The sequence below is a fragment of the Pseudochaenichthys georgianus genome, chromosome 13 (genome assembly GCF_902827115.2).
Source record: "Pseudochaenichthys georgianus chromosome 13, fPseGeo1.2, whole genome shotgun sequence".
In the NCBI taxonomy this organism is placed as follows: domain Eukaryota; kingdom Metazoa; phylum Chordata; class Actinopteri; order Perciformes; family Channichthyidae; genus Pseudochaenichthys; species Pseudochaenichthys georgianus.
In genome coordinates, this window is record NC_047515.1 from 30,458,015 (window position 1) to 30,479,645 (window position 21,631).

At 39.1% G+C, this 21,631-nt stretch overlaps 1 protein-coding gene across 3 annotated transcripts; it reads right to left on the minus strand.

Annotated features, from left to right (window-relative positions):
• Window positions 1-828: 828 nt before the first annotated feature.
• On the minus strand, window positions 829-20,525 carry LOC117457389 (P2Y purinoceptor 3). 3 transcript variants are annotated; one of them, XM_034097453.2, is made up of 5 exons: window positions 20,400-20,525; window positions 20,165-20,281; window positions 9,793-9,869; window positions 4,308-4,744; window positions 829-3,680 (listed from the first exon to the last, which is right to left on the minus strand). In XM_034097453.2, exons 4-5 carry the CDS (start codon window positions 4,733-4,735, stop codon window positions 3,008-3,010), a joined length of 1,101 nt encoding a protein of 366 aa, XP_033953344.1. In that variant the 5' UTR covers window positions 4,736-4,744; window positions 9,793-9,869; window positions 20,165-20,281; window positions 20,400-20,525; the 3' UTR covers window positions 829-3,007. The 3 variants fall into 3 exon arrangements, with proteins under 3 accessions (XP_033953344.1, XP_033953345.1, XP_033953343.1); XM_034097454.2 differs by lacking the exon at window positions 9,793-9,869 and having other exon boundaries at window positions 20,161-20,281; XM_034097452.2 differs by lacking the exon at window positions 9,793-9,869 and having other exon boundaries at window positions 20,400-20,524.
• Window positions 20,526-21,631: the final 1,106 nt, after the last annotated feature.

Genomic DNA, 21,631 nt, shown 5'->3' on the forward strand with positions numbered 1-21,631 from the left:
TGTTTTGTTAATATCCCAAGATTTTAGCTTATCAACACACCTTTGATTGTAAATATAAAATCACTATTCCTGTCTGTTGAAGTAAAGGTTCTTAGAGAAAGCCAGAGTATTATGTAAAATGCAAGCTATATTAGTTCTGCAGCTAAAAGTCCATTCATGATGTGTTATGATGTTGTTGGTGAATAAGAGTGTCAGCATTGGAGGGGGGTAGAAAAACAAAGAAAAAGTTTGCAGTCATGCACAATAAAGCCTCTGTGGTGCTTCCCATGTGGCTGTCTGGTTAACAGGTCCTTTTGTTCCAGAGAGGAATTCTGTGTTACATTCCCTCAGAGGAGTAGAGTTTACTGCAGCGCCCTCCACAGGCTGAGCTGGGACCTGTCAGGTCACTGGGGTAGATCATCTCTAAACACTTTAACCAATTAATCGTGTTGTAAAACTGCATCATATTACTTTCCACTGCATATTCACCAATTGATGTTGTATTTGTTCAGCTTGGAAGCTCTCATTCAGGTTTTGGGATATGCTTTATTTCTTAATATTTTCTAAGGAAATCTGTAACTGTCATGTTGCAGGGTGAAATTGTGTTAAACTGTAACATTTGAAATTTGACTTGTGTCAGGAAAGCTTCAGGTTTCAGTCCAGGAAGATGTAAGAAGAGCAACCAAAACAATTATCTTTTTATATCAACCTATTAGATGTATATGTATACAGTTAATGATTGTACTTTCTGGTGCAATAGAGCTTTACAGAGGAGTGTCACAGTTCATGTTGAGTGTGAAAAGGACAATATAAAAAAACACTTTTATCTGGAGGAAGTAATACAAGGCATTTGTGTTATGCTGTGTGACTTTTTTAATTACATTATGACAACATCCATTTACACAAGCAACTCAAGGGGATGCATGGTAGTAAGAACACTATTAGACATAAAAACATAATTTCTACTTGTTCCTCAACATAATTATATCTATTTAACAAAAATAAAATCTATTCCTGATACTGTGGTACGGTATTACGAACAAAAAAATAACTATTCTAAATAATACTGTCTGACACAAATATTTTTGGTACAGTGCAAAGACGTCTGACACAAAGACACACACATATTTCAGCCTGATGCAGAAACAAACATTAGATTTCGAAAATATTCATCCAAACAGACACACAAACAACAAGACCTGTGCATTCACTTAATGCTAGCCATGAGCGTAACATACAGTATACTATATTACTCAATATGCATACTGCACACATACACATAATTATGAAGCTCTTATTTAGATGATCTCATATTTTGGGTCATGGAAATAACATGTTCACATTAAACAATATACACAACATTTCTTCCCCCCATGGGTGCAAAACTTAAACAGTTGCTGCAGTGTTTAAGAAGTAAAGCTGCCAAAATTATATATTTTACAGTTCATAAGTTGTTGGCACTTTTAGGATTTCTTTAGTAATGTCATTCAACTTCAAAATGAGATTGAGTGAGATGAGCTTCTGATCTCAGGTCTGAGAGAGTTTGATGCAAGATTTGGGTTACAAATACTCCTGCAAAAGTAATCAGAAAAACAAGTGCAAGATAAAACAAGAAACTTGGAATTAAATTAAATCAACATTAAGCTACAGCAAAATGCAGTTACAACCAAAGACAACATCTGCATTTATGTTCATTTCATGAACGCTCACATATCAGTAACTTGATATAACTCCAACTATCAAATCTGTACAAACAATTCACATGCACTGTAGAGAACCTCTTTAAGAGCAAAGTTCCTTTTGTTAAATGTCTCTTTTCCTTTTATACCACCAAACGTTTAACTGCAGAGGCAATTTCCTGGAAAATAAATACAAATTTCATGGGAAGGTTTCACACACTAACAGGAAGTTGAAATCTGCAGGGTTGAGCCCACATTTAGACCCTGCCCTTAAAGTAGCATCTAATGCGTCTGATAACAACTCCTAAATGTTTTAACATTAGCACAACTCACATGGAGAACACTGTAGACTGATGTCCTGTGGTATGAGCTGGATAATAAAGTGTTGTTGGCATCAGTTTATCTCTGGATGTAGTGACTAAGAATGTATCCTTACTGGAAAACATGTTATTGACCTTACCATTTGTAGAAGGAACAGAGCATTTAACTGCAGTGTGATTACAGCACTGTGGTTCGCACAACATCCAGTGGCGAAAAGAGGAAAAAACAAGTCTTTTAGGGAAAGCACAGGAGAAACCTTCATTAGAAAGAAAGTCTAATTCGCTATATTAAAAAGGAACATGTCCTCACCCAAGTGCTTCATGCAATTCTACCATGCAGTCATATATAAACATATGCTTTGAGCATTTTACATGGCTTTGTCATTTTTCAAAATCATCTTTTCGGCCTGCTCAAGTGGAAGACCCCCCTCATCTTTTCACGTAAGAGCAATATTATTATATCTATATATTTTATACTGCAGTTCACAGTTTGTAACAAAAATAGTACTCACAAAACACAATAAAGAAAGAGAGTAAACATTTCACAGATAATGAAAATGCAGACTGTGACTGCGTGTTCTGCTGACAGCACTTCTCTGCTACAATATTAATTAACTTAAGACATAATTGGGATATTAGTAATAAGTGCCCCAAATGCCAAAATTCCTCATTGAAATACACTGTGGTGGTCAATGCCAATTCAAGGTGGCATTGTTTTATAGGTAAGAAGAGAATATGGATTTTTAATTTCAGGTCTGGTAATTTCTCTTTACTTTTCTCAGTTTGTCTCTTTCTCATACAACAAGATTTCAACCTTCATTTCAAAAGTCTTATGGAAATGCCAGTGCATCTTAATATTTTCGACCCTCTGAAGATGGTATGATTCTTTGTTGCACTGAGTAGTTCTTAAAATCACATAAGGTCTTGCTGCAGAACATGCACAAGGAAACCCAGCAACCAATACATGTACCACTTTACATCCTCACAGGATCCACCACCGGTGAATAGCAGGAAGGCTTTATCGCCGTCTCACACGCTGGTGCCCTTGTCTCTGAGGGTGGTGACTTTGCGCATAAACCTTCTGGTGCTCTGGCGATAGCGCGGCTGAGTGAAGTAAAACAGAATAGGGTCCAGAAAGCTGTTTATGCTGGCAAACGGCCGGGTGCTTTTATAAATGATGGAGAACAAGTTTCTAGTGTTGCAGGGCGCCGCGGGCAGGGTACGCACCACCAGGTACATGGTCTTTGTGAGGTGAAACGGCAGGAAGCTGATGCAGAACACTGTCGCCACCATGATGATCAACTTCACCGCCTTGTCCCTCTTCTCCCCGGTCGCCCTGGAAACCCCTTGGTAGGACACCGGGCGGCAGAGGACCTGGGCCATGCGAAAGTAGCACACCATCACACCTATGAAGGGCAACACGAAGCCGAGGCAGGTCAGAGCCATGCCGTACGGATAGTAGGCCAGCGAGTTCTTCGGCGTGCTCAGATCATAACACACCGTGCGATTCCTCTGGATCCCCGTGGCGGCGAAGTGAAACGTCGGAGCGCACAGGACGGCGACCACCAGCCAGACTCCTCCACAGATACACCACGCCAGCCTGCGACCGCCCTGCTTTTGCCACATTGCCATTGGATGGCAGATGCCCACATAGCGCTGCATACTGATGCAGGTGAGGAAGAGGATGCTTCCATGCAAATTACTAGAAAAGGTATAAAGGGGAAAAATAGTTAGGTTACATCTTTTTAAAGGTCACCTATTATACAAAATCCACTTTTTCATGTCTTTTATACATCAACATGTGTCCCCTCAGACATTCTGAAAGTTTCAGGACAAAAGATTGGCTCACTTTTTGTCCTGATCCAGTTATATAAAAACCTCTCTGAGAAGGAGCTGATCAGATTTTGGCCACTTTATGATGTCATAACGATGTTTTGGCTTGTGTAACCATTAGCCAATCACCAACCAAGGTACCCCCCTCCTCCTAGAGCACCATTGTGTTCTTTTTAACCAAATATCTCCCAGAGGGGCGTGGGGAGTGGCTCCTTATTTTCATCTGAAGTAACAGACAGAGAATCAGCTCTTCTGAAACAGGGCTGAAACAGAGGGGATTATGGGTAATGCTGCAATGCATGATCTGTTTGGTATTTCGAGCCAAACACTTCAGAGACATGTATATATCTGAGACCTATGATATATTGATGAAAATCGGTATAATAGGGGACCTTTAGAGCTTCATTCTTCTTTTTAAGTGTTCTAATTTCAATTGAAAGCAAATATTTGTACTGCATACAAAGATAGCCACTCTTTAATAAGCAAAGTATCTCACCTGTAGAACTGAAACCTGACCATTTTACACGCAAACTCCCCAAATGGCCAGTAGTCGTGACTGGCGTAGTTGTAGATCAGCAAGGGAAGTGACATCACATACAGGAAGTCGGCTATGGCCAAGTTGACCATGTAGATGTTGTTTTTGGACAGATTGGGACGCGTCCTCCATATCTTTAGTATGACAGCAGCATTGAGAGGAAGTCCCAGCACAAAGACTAAAGAGTACACGCCGGGGAGTAAGATGCGTTTGAAGTCCTCCTTGTAGGTGCAGCGGAGGATGCTGGCTCTGCTGATGTTGCTCAGGCTGGGGAGGAAGTCACCCGCTGCGTACGGCTCTGTCGGCCATTCGCTGGAGGAGAACCCATCCGTAGGGAAGGTTTGGGAGATCAGAGCTTCTGTCGGGAAGGAGTAGACAGGATGTGGCATCTTCACATCCTGCAGGAGAGACATGAGGAGTGGGTTAGTTGTTTTAGTTAGTAGTAGCATATTTGCTAAATTAGTTAGAGCACTCACTATAGTACGCCAGTTTTTTTTAGACTGATTTCACTTGAAAGATACATTTGAGTTTTATTTGTTTATTTACAATAACAATGCAGATCAACATTGTTACTGTGAGCGATGAAATGCATCACCTGGCAGACATCCCCCGCCCCATCTATCCTCATTCCTTTGAAACCCTGACAATAAACCTCTTCTGGCTTATTTATTTAAATCCCTTCTTATACATTTGAAACATGCATGGGTCTTCAATTAATGATCAGAACACATCTGAAGCAAGATGGTATTTAAGGTAACCTTTAAACTAAGGTTAAAAAACTAAATAGAACCCATAAAGGTTGACACTGTATATATGTATTCTACAGGCCGTGTTCACATTGAAAAGTATATATATATATGTTGGTATTAGTAACAAGAGAAACTCTCCACCAGAGGGCACAATAGATCAATATGTGTTTGATTTATGTCATCAACATCTTCTTGGATCACTCTGGTCTTATAAACAGTATTGTACTTAAATGATAAAGAAGCAATCAAATCATTAAGTAATCTAAATTAGTATAAAAGGTCATTTATGTTTTCAAAGTCAAATCTTAATATTGAAAACTAATACAGCAGTTATCCTGTAATTTATTTGCACAGACATAAGTAAAACAATGTACTGTTTATGAGTACTCAATTACTTTCCACTATTTCAAGTTGTAACCAGGTGGTCAATAGTTAGAACCACTTGCTACATCAATAGAAAAACCACAGCAAAAAAAGAAAATTGTCCCAGCCAGCCAGCTCATTATGTAAGGGATAATGAACCCTTCTATCATTTTATAACAAGTGGAAGCTGGACAGCTAGATGTTTTGAAATGAAAACCACTGCAGACTGTCTGCTCTCCCACTTACAACACACACTGTCTGAACACGCTGCCGGATTCATAAACAACGTGAATTAATGCCCCCAACCAACATTAATCACATCAGTTTACTTCTTGGCAGCATGTGGGCGAATCAGTGATTGGCTTAAACCACTTCCTATTATATAGACTTGTTAGACTGCGACTCACGGTACGTCACATCAAAGCATAAGTAGACGTACATATGCTGTCATAAATGTCTTTGTCTTTTCCCAAAAAAACGTCAGTCTGTGTTTTTAGTGAACTCTGTGTGGGCGCATGAACAGTCAGTGACGCATTATTTTATAATCCCAGGTAGAGTGATTGAAGGAGAGGAGGAGTGAGAGGGAGCAGAACATTAAACATTTCGAGCAGGCAAAGAGGTTTGGAAAGTGCTGATGACTCATTTCTGAATTCAGAGTTTTTGATTTGTTTGCTAGCCTGTCTAAAGAAAGGCCTTGAGGAAAAATGGTCTTGCTATTTTAAAGACCAGCAACGTTATTAAAGTCAATACAATCTTTAAGCTTTCTGAAAACAAAGCACTTTAGATTAACTCCATCAATCAAACTCGGTCAAAAATGCATTTGAGTAATTATGCCTGACTGTACCTCCAGGGATGAGGAGATATTTGATATTGAAACGGCTATCCACACTCTAGCTTTTCCTCCCGTCTGTGAGGTTGTGTCACTATGTGGTTCTCAGTATTATTTACTGTGCCAAAGAAAAGGTCACTGGCAGGTCTGCTCCGCTTAATAATACCTGTGAGTTACCGACAATACAAGAAAGACAACACGCAATGTGGATCCTACAAGCCCGAGCAAGCAGAAGATTGATCAACAGATCAAAGCAAGGAATAAGTGCTGGGATCGGCCAAATGAAACACAATTCTAATCATCAGGACATCTATCATAGATCACTGAAGGAAGATATGAATTAGGGAGAAGCACTAAGCAGAAAACGTCTCTTAATTATATACCTTCTACAGTGGCCGACCCACGCAAACACGCTACAGCGGCCCAAAACACTTCCATTAGGAGAAACGTGATGCAGTTTAAAAAATGATGCAAATAAAAAAAACTGAAATGTGCCAAAACACATACAACAACGTGACAACACATGCACAGCGTTTAGAAAACATTCACTAACTTGCGGAAGAATAATATCAGTTAAAATAAGTGCTTCAACATAGTTAACATTGCAGGAAAGCAATATATTAGACGTTAATTACTTTGTCAGGCTTAATATTTAATATTTAATGTTTAAATAAAGGTTAATCAATTTTTCTGTTTTGCACCTCCTCCTATTAATATCTGTGCATCCTGCACTAAACTGTTTTATTGTAGAGATCACTTATAGTATCTTCTTGATTTTTTATATTCTATATCTCTATATTTATACTTTCCCCCTATGAAAGTATGTACTCTGTACAATAATTCAATAACGTGCTTTAACCACTAGGAGGTGCACACAAGGTGCACACAGCCATAATAACTTTGTATTATCAGGCCCATTCCCAAACCGCCCCCTACACCCTACACCTACACCCTACCCCTCCGTTTGCGCGTTCACGAGGAGGGTCCGCCATATTGAGGGCTGTTCCAAAGCAACGAGTGTGGAGGGGGAGTGGGCTATCAAGCCCTCAAACAGCGAGTCTGCAGCGGTGCTGACTTGAGACCGGTCTCTACCTGACCGGAGTCACGCTGTGTGTGTCCGTCAGGAAACACGCTGTTTACAAGTAGTTCCAGCAAACATCCACTGATAAATTGCGATGTTAACAACCTCATGATAACCTCATATGTTTTTAACTTAGGATCGTACCTGTGTTTAGTCTAGAAAAAGGTAAATGTGTGCATTTTATTATAAAGTTGTGTATATTTACAGACCGTTGCAAAAACTAAGAAGCTTATAAACAACAGGTTTAAAACTAAAAGAGCTTTGAAACACAATGAAAGATGTTTGGAGTTTTATTTGAGTTATTCATTTAAACTTTTTGTCTAAGAGATGCTGATTTGAAACCGTTGTTACATACAGGTACGGCATTTCCTGTTTCTGCCGGAGAGAGGGGGAGGCCGTCCCAAAGCTTGCCGCTGTATTTACTCCCTCCATCTGACAGGAGGGAGCCTCGTTGAGCCGTGAGTGTGGCTACAGACGGAGTTCACTCCGTCACGGAGGGGTAGGGTCGAGGGACTGGTTTGGGATTGGGCCTTAGTGTGTATGTACAACATCTGAAGATGTATAGTTTTATGCATGCTTTCACATCATTTTACAGCATATTGCTATACTATTTCAGACTCAGTATTTACATTCTTACATTCAAAGAAAATCAGTAATATCTTTGAAAACTACAGTCCTTTTCTATCAGCTGTGCACCGTTATGGTGTAAATATAACCTATCTATGAATTAGATAAAATGTAAAAGGCAGCCGAATTAGTGTTGATACTGCAAGGAGACGTATTGTGTGAAGAGAAATTGAAGATGTGGTTTAATTGTTGATATATTTATGATCCACGTCAAGTATTCAGTTTCGGCGGCATTTCTTCCAGTTTTTCCAAAGGTCTTCTCATCAGGGCTCTCTAAATAAAGAACTACGGCAGATCTGTAATATATAATGCAGCCGAACCGTGTATTACAATGCCGTTATGTGATGACTTTCAAAGAGAAAAGCAAGAAAAATCGGAATTACGTATTATTTTATTCTTTTAAAATGTTTTCCGGATTTCATATAATATAAACACCAAATCCCAGCATGCATTGCGGCTAACACATCCAATCAGCGAGCTTAAAACCATAGCTGAGGATCTTGGGTAATCGCTCGAAATGCCTACGTCTGTTTCCGGTTATATTTATTTTGAAATTTAGTTCCTGAAGGATGCCAAAAAAGCCCGAGATTATGGAATTAAACCAATAAATAAAAGCAAGGATAATTGTGTGTTATTGGTGAGTAAATAACAGTGTGTTATTTTGAAAAGAATAACAAATTAGAAGGAAAAAAAGATTAAAAAAAATACAGATTTCAGTATCCTGAGGCTCTGAGCCCCATTTATTTTCCTCACAGACGGCAACAAAAGTCCGAAATTATACGATTTAAAATAAAAGCAATAACTGTGGCTTGATATTGAGTAAGAACACGTTTTTATGAACCACACAGCTTCCGGTCTTCCACGACCCGACCGGAGAAAAAGACGTGCTGCAGCCTGCAGGCACGAAACACGTTACCAGTAGAAATACATTGCTTTTAAAATCGTGCTGTGAAACACGAAAAAAAGGGGCAAATCGTGATGGTGAACACGAATCAATAGATTAAAAATCGTGTTGGTGAACACGACATGCCGTGAGACTGGGTTGAACAGGGACACTAAAAAGGAACGCACACAGCTGGGAACGGAGCGCTTGTTGACTATCAGGGCTTATAAAGTTGGCAAACTGTCACTCTCACAGTAAATCTGCTTTATAATTGTAAGTGTTTTGTCAGTATACTTGAAATGACTACGTTAGCTGGGTAGTGTACAGTACATCTGCAGTAATAAGGAATCGAGGTGTCACATTGTTAAATTAATCCAATACAACTTTTCCAGTAACAGTTGGTCAACTTTATAATCCCCAAATTGTCCACCGTACTTATCAGTTTAATATGTTTTATAAAAGCAACACAATGTGGTGCAATGTAATTCAAAACTTAGCTTAAAATACTGTCTATGCCAAAATGATTTAAATGGATGCAGTTGATAAGCCTAACAGATGATCCCTTATGGGGTTAAAAGAAAATGTTCACTCAAACAAATCAGATACACCCAAGAATTCTCCTTTGACACTTAATAACAGCAACATGTGTTTGATGTGGTCATGTATTCAATTTTCAACCACTCCCAAGAGCAAACAGTAACCCCAGGTGTGCCTCATCAGGTGTTATCTGCACTGTGTGTGTGTGTGTGTGTGTGTGTGTGTGTGTGTGTGTGTGTGTGTGTGTGTGTGTGTGTGTGTGTGTGTGTGTGTGTGTGTGTGTGTGTGTGTGTGTGTGTGTGTGTGTGTGTGTGTGTGTGTGTGTGTGTGTGTGTGTGTGTGTTCGTTCTATTAATAGGAAGAGGAATGGTACAGGCCTGGGAATGTTGTCCTCTCCGGAAAAACAAACTTTTCTTTCCCCCTCTCTTTCTCTGCCTCTCTTCGTGAGATAGGACTGACATGTTGGGGAAGGAAATAAAAATGACAAGATAAGGGGAAGAGGGAGGAAGATGGCGTGAGAGAAGGAGATGGGTTGGTAGTTTTCCCACCAGAAAACACATTCATTGTCATTTGAATTAGTTGTCTACCCTGTTCCGAGTCCTTCCGTGTGTCCTTCTAGAGAGGACATGGACAAAAGACCTATTTGTTGATTTAATTTGAAGCATCTGTTGATTTAAATTGTCGTTAATACTGCAGTCTTGTCTGAGACTTTGCTGTGGTCTTTTAACTCTTTTCCAGCCTTCTTTGTGTTATTCTTGCTTCCTGTTCTAAGTGCGTTGAGGTCTTAAGTAATCGGTGATGAAAGTTCATTCAACATTTGTATACATCTTGTATGTAGCTTAAAATGAAGGAATCATTCAGTATTTAATAAAGTGCTCAGTGTTTGGCCAGCTGTTGTCTACCTCTGTTAAACTGAACATATGTCCGGACATAATAGTCACACAGGTCCCGTATTTCTCTCACTGTTTATGGTCTGTACAGATATGTATATTTACATGTACAGTATAGATCTTGGAAAGTGAATGTAAGACCAGGGAGAGACAGGGACAGAAAAAGTAAAACACACGAAGGGAGAGAGCGAGCTTGAAGCCACTTCATATTTTTTCACACACACACACACACACACACACACACACACACACACACACACACACACACACACACACACACACACACACACACACACCCACACACTCTCGGTTGAGGTAAGGTCAACATATTTTCAGGCTGACTCACAGTTTAGTGAAAAGTCATTTGGGACTAAATGTTTTAGTCAAGTATATCATCAGGGGCCACAGTGGGGGGGGGGGGGGGGGGGAATAGAAACGTCACTCTTTTGAACTTTAAGGAATTTAAAAACAATGACTAGAGTTATGTTGATGGATAAAACACATTATATTATCAAATGACAACGTACGGCGAAATTATTAAAGATTATAGAATACAATACATTCACAAACGTGCATTGTGTAGGAGTAGGAACAATAATGATCTATAAAAATAAAATGAATAATAATGAATCCCATGTAAATGTACACTCATAATAAATCATTTCTAAATGCCAAAGTGATACAATGTGGCTATCCTAGCACTCCCCAACCATTGATATAAAACAAAAGATGGGCTAAACTATATGTATCATCACTCTAATTGCAGGGAATACATCATTTTTGAGGATTAAATATATAAGAAATACAAGCAGTGAAAAGTGGTTTTGTTTAATCTTCACTGCTGTCAAATCCATATCCATGTCAAATGAAGACATGTAAAAGTCACTATATGAAAATGTAACTTTTGACAAATGTATTGAATCAATGATTGAACTGGAAACTCTGAAATTCTGCGAAAACCCGATCTGAACCAGTGAATATACAGATATGTCATCTACGTGGCTTGGCTGAAGTAATGACACCATGGGGTACGTGTCGATGAAATCCAAATAATAGAGGTGATTTCACTAACAAGACATGATGACAGCAGCATTGAGCTAAACATTACAGGACTTACCTTTCTCTGATTCAACACAATCACTCCCACACCTTAATCCATGATAAGACAACCCTACATGACGTTACCTAACTGGAACCACCTTAGTTTAAGACAGTCATTCTTTCAACATATCGAGAAAGTTACATTTGACTCAAACCAACACCATTTAAACTGCATCGCGTACACACACACACACACACACACACAAAGGACCAACACCACCTGCCTGTGAGGCATCTTTGGCCTGAGCTGCTCTCGTCTCTCTTCTCCAGTCAACTTCCTCCTCTCCCTGCGCCTTAATCCGAGATCCCAGCATCCACTCCGGAACAACGCTCCGACACTTGGAGCTTCTCCCATTCCCAATCTGAAGAGATTTCCTCAACTGGCAGCTAGAGCATGATCCAAACCGGCGAACTGATGCCATAAGACAGACGAAGGTCAGGGGGAGAAAAAGACGAGGACAGAGACGGAGAAAGGAGGAAGAGGCCGAGTGTTTCTACGGTCATGTTTTCTCTGGGTGACAAAAGACAAGCGAGCAAATAAGACTCAACGGTCCAGGCAACCCACACCAAGGCCTAAACCCTGTATCGGAGTGTGTGCGTGTGTGTGTGTGTGTGTGTGTGTGTGTGTGTGTGTGTGTGTGTGTGTGTGTGTGTGTGTGTGTGTGTGTGTGTGTGTGTGTGTGTGTGTGTGTGTGTGTGTGTGTGTGTGTGTGTGTGTGTTTGCTTACAGCTTCCATCCAGGCCATATCCATTTCCTAATCGGCATTTACATCAATGTAATAGCGGCATAATAGATAGACGCATTAAAAGGACAGACAAACCCACAGGGAAAAGATTCATTTGGAAATCCCAACTACTCATTTCACAAAGTTAATTTAGTGGGTTTTTTTACATAGTGATGTGCTATTCTAAAAATAAATCAAAGATTGACAAATAATAAATGACACAAAGGTTTTTGGTGAACAGGTTGTTGCTTTTAGAGATTCCCATGAAATAAAAATGAAAGTTATGTGTGTAATGAAGTCATTTTGAGCCACATGTTGACTGCATCACGACACCAACAGTAATCAAGACATTGCTCACCCACCCTTTCGCAGGAATTCATTTGACTGTCATTATGGGTGTGAGGCAGTCATCTGAGTTTTCTCTACGACTCAGTTTTCACTGCTCATAAAGTCGTAGTATTCTTGGCAGGTATTTGTCCTGAGAACTTGTCCGTAACTCTTCTCCTTAAACTGTGGGGGAAAAAGACCTGTTTTCTGCTTCTGTAACAAGAATTCTGAAAGCTGTTACAGTTAAACTACCTTGAGATGAAAATCCCATCTGATTGTGAGCTTTTAATGATACCATATTTATCATGAAACATACATTCGATGTATATATCAATATAAATAATGAGGAGTTCTGTAAGTGGAGCTCTACTACTAAGCATGTATACGTATCTGAGGTAGAAGCTGTAAATGCTCTCATGAATGTAAATGAAACAATGAGCAGATTAAAGTTTACCAACACTGCCTGGCAACAGCTATCATTTGATATCATGGGCAAAGTCCACACACTCTGAATTTACAATGCATTTTATAATCTTTAGAAATCCTTTTACTCTTGAAACATGTAGAGTCCAAAATCTCATTGGAGAATGCGGGCATCGATCCCGCTACTTCTCGCATGCTAAGCGAGCGCTCTACCATTTGAGCTAATTCCCCTGTGTGAAAAACAGACTGCAAATCACATATCAGTTAGTGGTACACACCCACAGGCCCACCCATGGGGGTCATGTTACCGTCATTGAAACGCCCCCCCCACTCTGCACTGTGCACACTGCTGAAAACTCTCTGCCCTCAGGCAAGCTTAAGGTGACGTAAGATTATAGTTAAAGCACCATAGCGAGAATGTGACAGCAACTTGAAGATTCACAACCTCACATAACCAAAGCAGGGTATAAACGTAGTAGTATAAGTATAACGTTGTAATGGTTATTCGGTATGTGGATTTGGTATCATCAGGACTTTTGAACCTTGGTTAAGGTAACATGAGTCAACTGAAAGTGTGTCAAGCTCTGAGGAATCCAAGCTCAGTTCCCAGCAGGAAACAACACGCTGACACAGTTAGGAACTAAGAGTAGGGCCAAAGAACATTTCTATATACTTGTGTGTCGCAAGATTATGTTTTGCAAAGGTGGGAAGTAACTAAGTAAGTACATTTACTCAAGTACTGTACTTAAGTACAATTTTGAGATACTTGTACTTTACTTGAGTATTTCCATTTTATACTACTTTGTACTTCTACTCCAATACAATTCAGAAGTAAATTGTGTACTTTTACTCCACTACATTTATTGAATATGTTTAGTTTACTGATTAATGATGTGAAATATAATCAACACTTAAATAAGATCTCAGTTACACCTGGAGTCAATTCACAAGCTACCCTGCAGCAGCGTACACAGTCATTAAAACTAGCACTTTAATGATCAATCATTATAATCAAAACATATAACATATATTATTCTGAAATGGACCAATCTGCAGAATGAGTACTTTTACATTTGGTACTTAAAGTATACTTGATCCTATTACTTTTGTAATTTAACTTGAGGAACATTTTGATTGCAGGACTTTTACTTGTAACAGAGTATTCCTACACTCTGGTACTTCTACTTTCACTCAAGCACAAGATCTGAGTACTTCTCCCACCTCTGATGTTTTGTGATAGTGTAAACATTTGAAATGTATAGCTTACATGCAATGATTTGTAGCAGACAATGGTAATGAATATTGCACAACAACCGTGCTACATATGATGTTGGATAAAATAGCGATAAATGCAAATGTAGAGTCCATTGTTCTGATTGAAATGAAAATAATCATTAGTTGCATCTCAATACAACGGCACAAAATCAAAAGATAATAAAGGAACATATATAAATCTGCTAGTGGCTAGGGAGGCTGTGGCGCAGGGGCCTAGTGCGTTGGTGTTCGGATCAGGGGAGCACAGGTTCAAACCCCCCCTGCAGTCAGCATGTCGTTGTGTCCCTGAAAGACACTTCACCCCAAATTGCTCCTGTGTGGATTGCCCACAGTATTGAGTATGTAAGTCGCCTTGGATAAAAGCGTCTAACAAGTGACATGTAATATAATGCTGGTGTACAGCTATTGCTCACAGTTGAGATTTAAAACCAATCATTAATTAAATTATTTGAGCACTTAAAGTAATCATTATACATGAAGTCAATTTGACATTATTTTGTTATAATTCATGCTTGCTTTTAGTGTAATGAATTTAAAAACTGAGATCAGAAAGACATGGAAGAAATCTGTGTTACAGACTGCACGCACACGCACACACACACACACACACACACACACACACACACACACACACACACACACACACGCACGCACGCACGCACACACACACACAGTACATTCATATGCCATACTGACAAATCCAGATCTATGGTGTACATGCATGCACACGACAGCACATAAACTTCCTCTTTACCAAGACAAACAACAAACCTTATTTCATTTTCCTGAAAGACAGACGCAGCTGTAATGGACAAACACACATAATTGCATGCTGAAGATATCACAACCCTTTGTCTTAATTTGTAGGGGGGAAAAACACTTGACTAATTATCTAAACTAATATGCTGCAGGCTAATACAACATCTATCCCCAGGCGCTGTGGCCAATGCACAGGAGACATTTAGACCAATCAACTGCACCAGAAATACACACATGGATGATGGGAAAGGCTGGTGTTCAACAGACACACACACGCAAACACACACGAGTACTATAAAACAACTGGTTGTTGCGTGAGACCCAAATGAAATAAGTCAAGGGTTGTAATAAACAAAAGAGAGCACAGACTATCTGTAACATACCAAGCAGCACAAACATTTAGATCTTCCTGAGAAATGATGTGTTTCTCCTGACGGTTTGATTTCCACAGAAGAAGTGCAGAAGTTTTAAGTACAAATATGGACTTTGTAACATGACTATATGGCAGGCTGTGCACATTAATCGAGTAGTAAATCCCTATCTGGCAGAAACAAACCAAAACACAGTTAATGGTAAAAGGACAGAAGGACAGAAGGACAGGAGGACAGAAGGACAGGAGTGCCTTCCATCGCGACACATATCATACACAAGGCTTCAGATGATGATACCGAGCACTCTGCTGGAAATCATTTGTCGTGACTTGTAGACAAACGTGTTGATGCTCGTCGCTTTAAGAATTTGGAATTATGATTTCATTAGACGTGTAAGGACTGACAGACGGCAGTTGAGGCTGGTTAGTGAGACACAGAGGGGAAGTGAATGCAGCTCTGATGAAACAAGTCAGAGACAGGACAGTAGGGCTTAGAGCACTGCAGCCATTAGCTTCCTTATAGCGTAATCATCTGACTAAATGGTCCTTTTGTGTCACTTCTTTCCGCCTGACTGTGTTCAGTCTGATGATGGTGATGGAGAGTCATTTTGTTGTGCTAATATCCGTCCTGCTGATTTAATATGCAATCGGCACCGAGGTAATTCTGTTAGCCTGGTTCCAGACTTCTGATCCCCCCCTCGGGTCAGGATTTTATATTGGTCTGGATATAATTTTAATAATAGAGATTGTATATAGATAACTACAGCTGCATGAGAAATACCGAAATCTCAATTGGATCCAAAGCTTCGTAAAAACAGCCCCTTTGTTGTCGCCCATTATTAATGAATAAAAAAAGAAAACAAAATAACATTTTAGCCGGATAATCAGGGTTATATTTGATGTCTCTAATAGACAGTAAACAGTAGATCAGAAATGAGGAAGTAGTGAACTCGAACAGAGGACATGCCAAGCATCCTAAACCCACAGGACACAGGGAGCTTCTAAGACTAGATCTTCAGCAACCTCTACATTTGCATCACCTCACTTTGTCTCCTACTTATCATTAAACATCAATTCCATATATATTGATATAAATAATGAGGAGTTCTGTAAGTGGAGCTCTACTACTAAGCATGAAGCTGTAAATGCTCTCATGAATGTAAATGAAATAATGAGCAGATGAAAGTTTACCAACACTGCCTGGCAACAGCTATCATTTGATATCATGGGCAAAGTCAACACACTCTGAATTTACAATGCATCTTATAATCTGTAGAAATCATTTTACTCTTGAAACATGTAGAGTGCAAAATGTCATTGGAGAATGCGGGCATCGATCCCGCTACTTCTCGCATGCTAAGCGAGCGCTCTACCATTTGAGCTAATTCCCCTGTGTGAAGCAAGCTTTAAAAACAGACTGCAAATCACATATCAGTTAGCGGTACACACCCACAGGGGGTAATGCTCCCGTCACTGACACTCCCCCCTCCCTCTGCACTGTGGACACTGACCATACTCTTAATAACCCTTAAACAAATCTCTAAATAGTACATTCTGTGTGCCATCAATGAGCACAACAACATGTATATGAATGGCTGAACAAATGAAGAAGTGTTCAAAGTCCTGCATAAAAAACGCGTGACCTTTCCTCTCGTCATTCGGTGGCTCTTGAATGGGACTTGCTATTGGTTCCTTTGAATGGTGATAGAAAAACATGTTTGTTTCAAATACAACCTGCTGCAAGTAGCTTTAACAGCTTGATACACACCTGTAGTCAGGCATAACCCCTTCCTAAACCCTAACAGAGTGGCAAACAGTAGTTACCCTGTGCCCTGTTGTCATGGGTCTGTGGCGCAGATGGGAATGCAGCTCTGCTTAGAGCACAGTCACTAAAGCATTAAGACGGGAGAAAAAGAAAAAAGACATGTCTTCACTGACTGATTCTCCTAATGCATCTCTACATCTTTGGGAATTATACAGCATCCTTTTCAAGTAGCTCTTGTCCTTATGGATCACAATTAAGACGGACTATAAGAGTAATCATCTGAATCATACTCAGACCAGAGAAGTCAGATTTATGTTGGTCCATTTTCATTAAATTACACATTTTAAGGAGACATTTGGCTGGCATGCTTTGGATGGCTGGCTGAGAGCTTGTGACTATTTACTCTGGAAGATAATACTGTGCACTTAACTTTGTCCTGTAAACAAGTTTGTATCCCTCTTCCCCTCTCTCACCTCTCTGTCCAGCCTGATGTCTTTGACCAGTGTTTCATTATTGTGTTCCCAAAAGGACAAACCAAACACAGACAGAAAACTGACCGGAGCCAGCAGAAAGGAATCTTTTCTAAAATCACAGTGAGCATGCCAAAGTCTCCTGTGAGTGTGCCAAGTCAGCCCATCCGAATGATTCCCGGTTATTACTTCAGTGACATGTGACAGGTTTTTACTGGAGTTAGGTTTAATTATATATCCTGCTACAAATATAGAGAGAAGCTTGTGTCATAAACTTGTCATATGATCTTGTTGCAAATATATCACATCGCTATTTTTCCACTGGTGTCTTCAGAAGCACAGATGGTGTATGTTATAATTTAAGGAAAGCAAATATATATGCATGTAGAACTGAAACAAATAATCATATGTAATATCCATATGAAAGAAAATGACTGGAAAAAAATCACTTTTCAAGCATTGAAGGGAAAATAGAGCAATTTCTACTTATGAGGTATTTCCTGTGTTGCTGTGATAGTTAGCTGCATGTTTTTAGATTGCTGGTTTAACAAATCACAGCATTTGAGACATTACCTTCGCCTTTGGGAACTGTGTTGACTATTTTTCACACATTTACGACACAATTTACTAAAGTGATCGAGAAAATCTCATCTGAAAAAGCGAATGGGAGCATTTTGCTGAGAGCTATATATTTGTCACCTCTCCAGCCTGCTTTATAGTGTCCCATAAGGATTTTTTAATGCTGTATTCAATAAATACATGTATTTATGAAGGTTGGAAGATCCGTTACAGAGACAATGACTAGGCAGATGCATAACTGGAGGCCTGTTGTTCTTCATTCTTCTAGTACCAATTATATTATATAAAGCATGTATCCTTGACTGTTTGACACTCCAATTCAGCGTAATACAAAAAGTCTGACAAATATAAAGTTAAGAACTATTAATATGAACTTCTGCAAACAATATACTACTTAAATGTTTTATATGCAGCCCACAAGTAAAGTGTTTTCTCAAGCTGAAAAATTCCACACCAAATCCATGGGAACATTAAAAGTTTCCCAGGATTTTTACTGCCTCATTTTTGCGGTTTAAGACTTGGGGCTCAGATGCGATGGTTTTGCACACTATGTCTTCTGCACAGTTCACACAGATGCTGTCACAAGTATTCACACTAGTCTGAGCACAGGAAACACCTTGCTACCCTGAGGCTCCCCGCTGTGCAGCTTGCCTTGGGTAAGTGCCTTGCCTGAAGGCATTGTGGTTCTGCTTCTATGATTTCCAAGAACAGGAGAAAAACACAAGGATGCAACGACCCTGAAGTCAGCACCTGCAGGTAAGCTCTTATCAAGGCTCAAAACCATTACAGATATATCCGCCAGAGTTATTTTAGAAGCAGAATCTGATTCAGTCCTTCAGTGTCTATTTCAATAACATCCGGTGGAAGTAGCAGGCCTACGACTTTGATTCACTAAGGAATGATTTTTCATTGAATATCAAAACTATAAAATGTACTGAGAATACAACTTGCGCTCAAATACCATAAAAAGCGGGAATGATATTATTGGCATTTAGCAAAACAGACACACTGTGGCCCAATCAGCGGTGGAAGAAGTACTTAAATATTGTACTTAAGTCAAATTAGAAATACCAAAGTGTAGGAATACTCTGCTACAAGTAACAGTCCTTTAAAAGTAATCGTTATGCAGATTGTCACATTTCAGAATAATATGTTTTAGTTATAATTATTAATGTTTGGATGTGTTTATCAAGCTGGTAAAGGTGGAACTAATGTCAACTAATTGTGAATTGAATCCAGGTGTTTCTAACGTTTTTTTTAAGTGTTGATCCTATTGTTTATCATTCATCTATATATGTAAAGTAACTAAAGGAGTTTTTTACTTCTGAATTGTAGTGGAATAGAAGTACAAAGTAACATGACATTTAAATGCTAAAGTACAGAGGTACAAAAAAGTACAAAAGTACAACATCTGTAACAGAGCGTAGGAATACTCTGTTACAAATAAAAATAAAAGTCCTGCAATACACATTTTAGAAAAGTAAAAGTACTCATTCTGCAGATTGGTCCATTTCAGAATAATATATGTTATATGTTTTTATTATAATTATTGATCATTAAAGTGTTATCAAATCTGGTAAAGGTGCAGCTAGTTTTAATTACTTTGTAAACTGCAGGGTAGCTTGTGAATTTACTCCAGGTGTAACTGAGATCTTATTTAAGTGTTGATTGTATTTCACATCATTAATCAGAAACTGTAAAGTAATATATGTATTGGAGTAAAACATGTAGTGGAGTAAAAGTACACAATTTACTTCTGAATTGTAGTGGAGTAAAAGTACAAAGTAGCATAACATGGAAATACTCAAGTAAAGTACAAGTATCTCAAAATGGTACTTAAGTACAGTACTTGAGTAAATGTACTTAGTTACTTCCCACCTCTGCTAAAGTAAAGCACAAGTAGCCTACCTCAACATTGTTCTTAAGTACAGTTCTTAGTTAACACCACCGGTCCTAATGAGAATACAATGTTTTCATGTGTTTGACTCACATACCCAAGATAGTTATGTACCATTCCTTTAGTTGGAAAAACGCAATTAACTGTAAAATAATTCAACTTACTTACCCTGAATGACGGCAGTAAAAATGAATTGGCAGCATCAACAAGTTTGCGACATGGTACGAGACTCGTCCTGCTGCTCTCCTCTGTAAAAACAGACCGGTTCAGCGTGGAGGGAAAACGCTGTGAAAAACAAGTGTGTATAAATCACTATGAACACACGCGAGGCTGATAAGGGAAAACTTAAGAAAAATAAAAGTAGTGTATTTAAAGCACGCAGTTTCTCTGTCTCCGGCCCTACCTGTTGTGAAGTGTCTCTGTTGCTGCACGCTCTCCTTCACACACTACTGCTTCAGTACCGCACAACAGCGCGCGCTAGAACATGACTACGCACGCGCAAATAGTCTTGCACCACTTGCCCAGATGGCTCTGCACTTGCCCAAGCAAAGGGAAATGATAGGAAGTGTGCGTGAGCCTTTATGCTGTTAAAAATGGAATGAAGACTAGGAACTGGATTTTGGACAACCAGTCTGGCCAATATTTGTATGTTAGTTGAAATGAATTGTGAATTGTAAAATTATATTTATATTGATAAATATACTAGTATTTATATTTTCTGTATTCTTCTGTTTTAATTGTTAGTGTGATAGGCACTAGCAAATTGTTTAATGATTGTTATGTGTGCACTTGCCCTGGGACTGCAGATAGAAATGAGCTTTCAACTATAGTCTCGCATATAGCATCTCTTCTCTTTTTGAGATGATTGTATTGTTATGCATGGTTTTGTTAAATAAAGACATAATGAAAACAATGTTCTTTTCTTTTGACAAGTGGCCAGCTGGGTCAAACTTTGAATATCATTTAAAAAAATGAACATGATAGACATTTCTTTTAACGTACACTTTTAGTCAAAGCGACTCACATAGAGATCAGCCACACTGTTGAACATGTCTACGGCAGCAATGTGTGGTTCAATAGAACACTGACATATAGACTGCAGGGGTAAGGATTCAAACCAATGACCATCAGGATTGTAGACAACCATTTAAGTCACAGCTAACAGCCACTCAAAACAGACTTGTCTGGCACTTTAATGTTGCTGAGGTAAGAATTTAAGTGTTTATTGATGTCATTAGTAAAATGTCACTCTCTGCCTGCAAATGCCACAGTATTCATGTGAACCCTTATGCTTTCTGCCGTTGACATTAACCATTGGCAACTTTCACTGAGAGTAACAGAACTGGTTTTCACTTCTCACAGTGTCTTATCTAGGATTTTATGAGACTTTTATTGCACTACTTTTTGACTGCTGTTTCCTGCACAGCATCCGGGTTCCATCAGAGTATTTGCGTACTATCTTTATAATGTATAGGCAGTCTATGTGTATTATATGATAAGAAAATAGCCACAACACGCATTTAGAAAGCAGCATCACAACTTTATCTACCTGCTAGCCTCTTAAGCATCACAAAGCCACGTGACATCCATAAAGAGACTGTGTTGGCAGTGTAAAAGTGTGAATATGAATGAGTG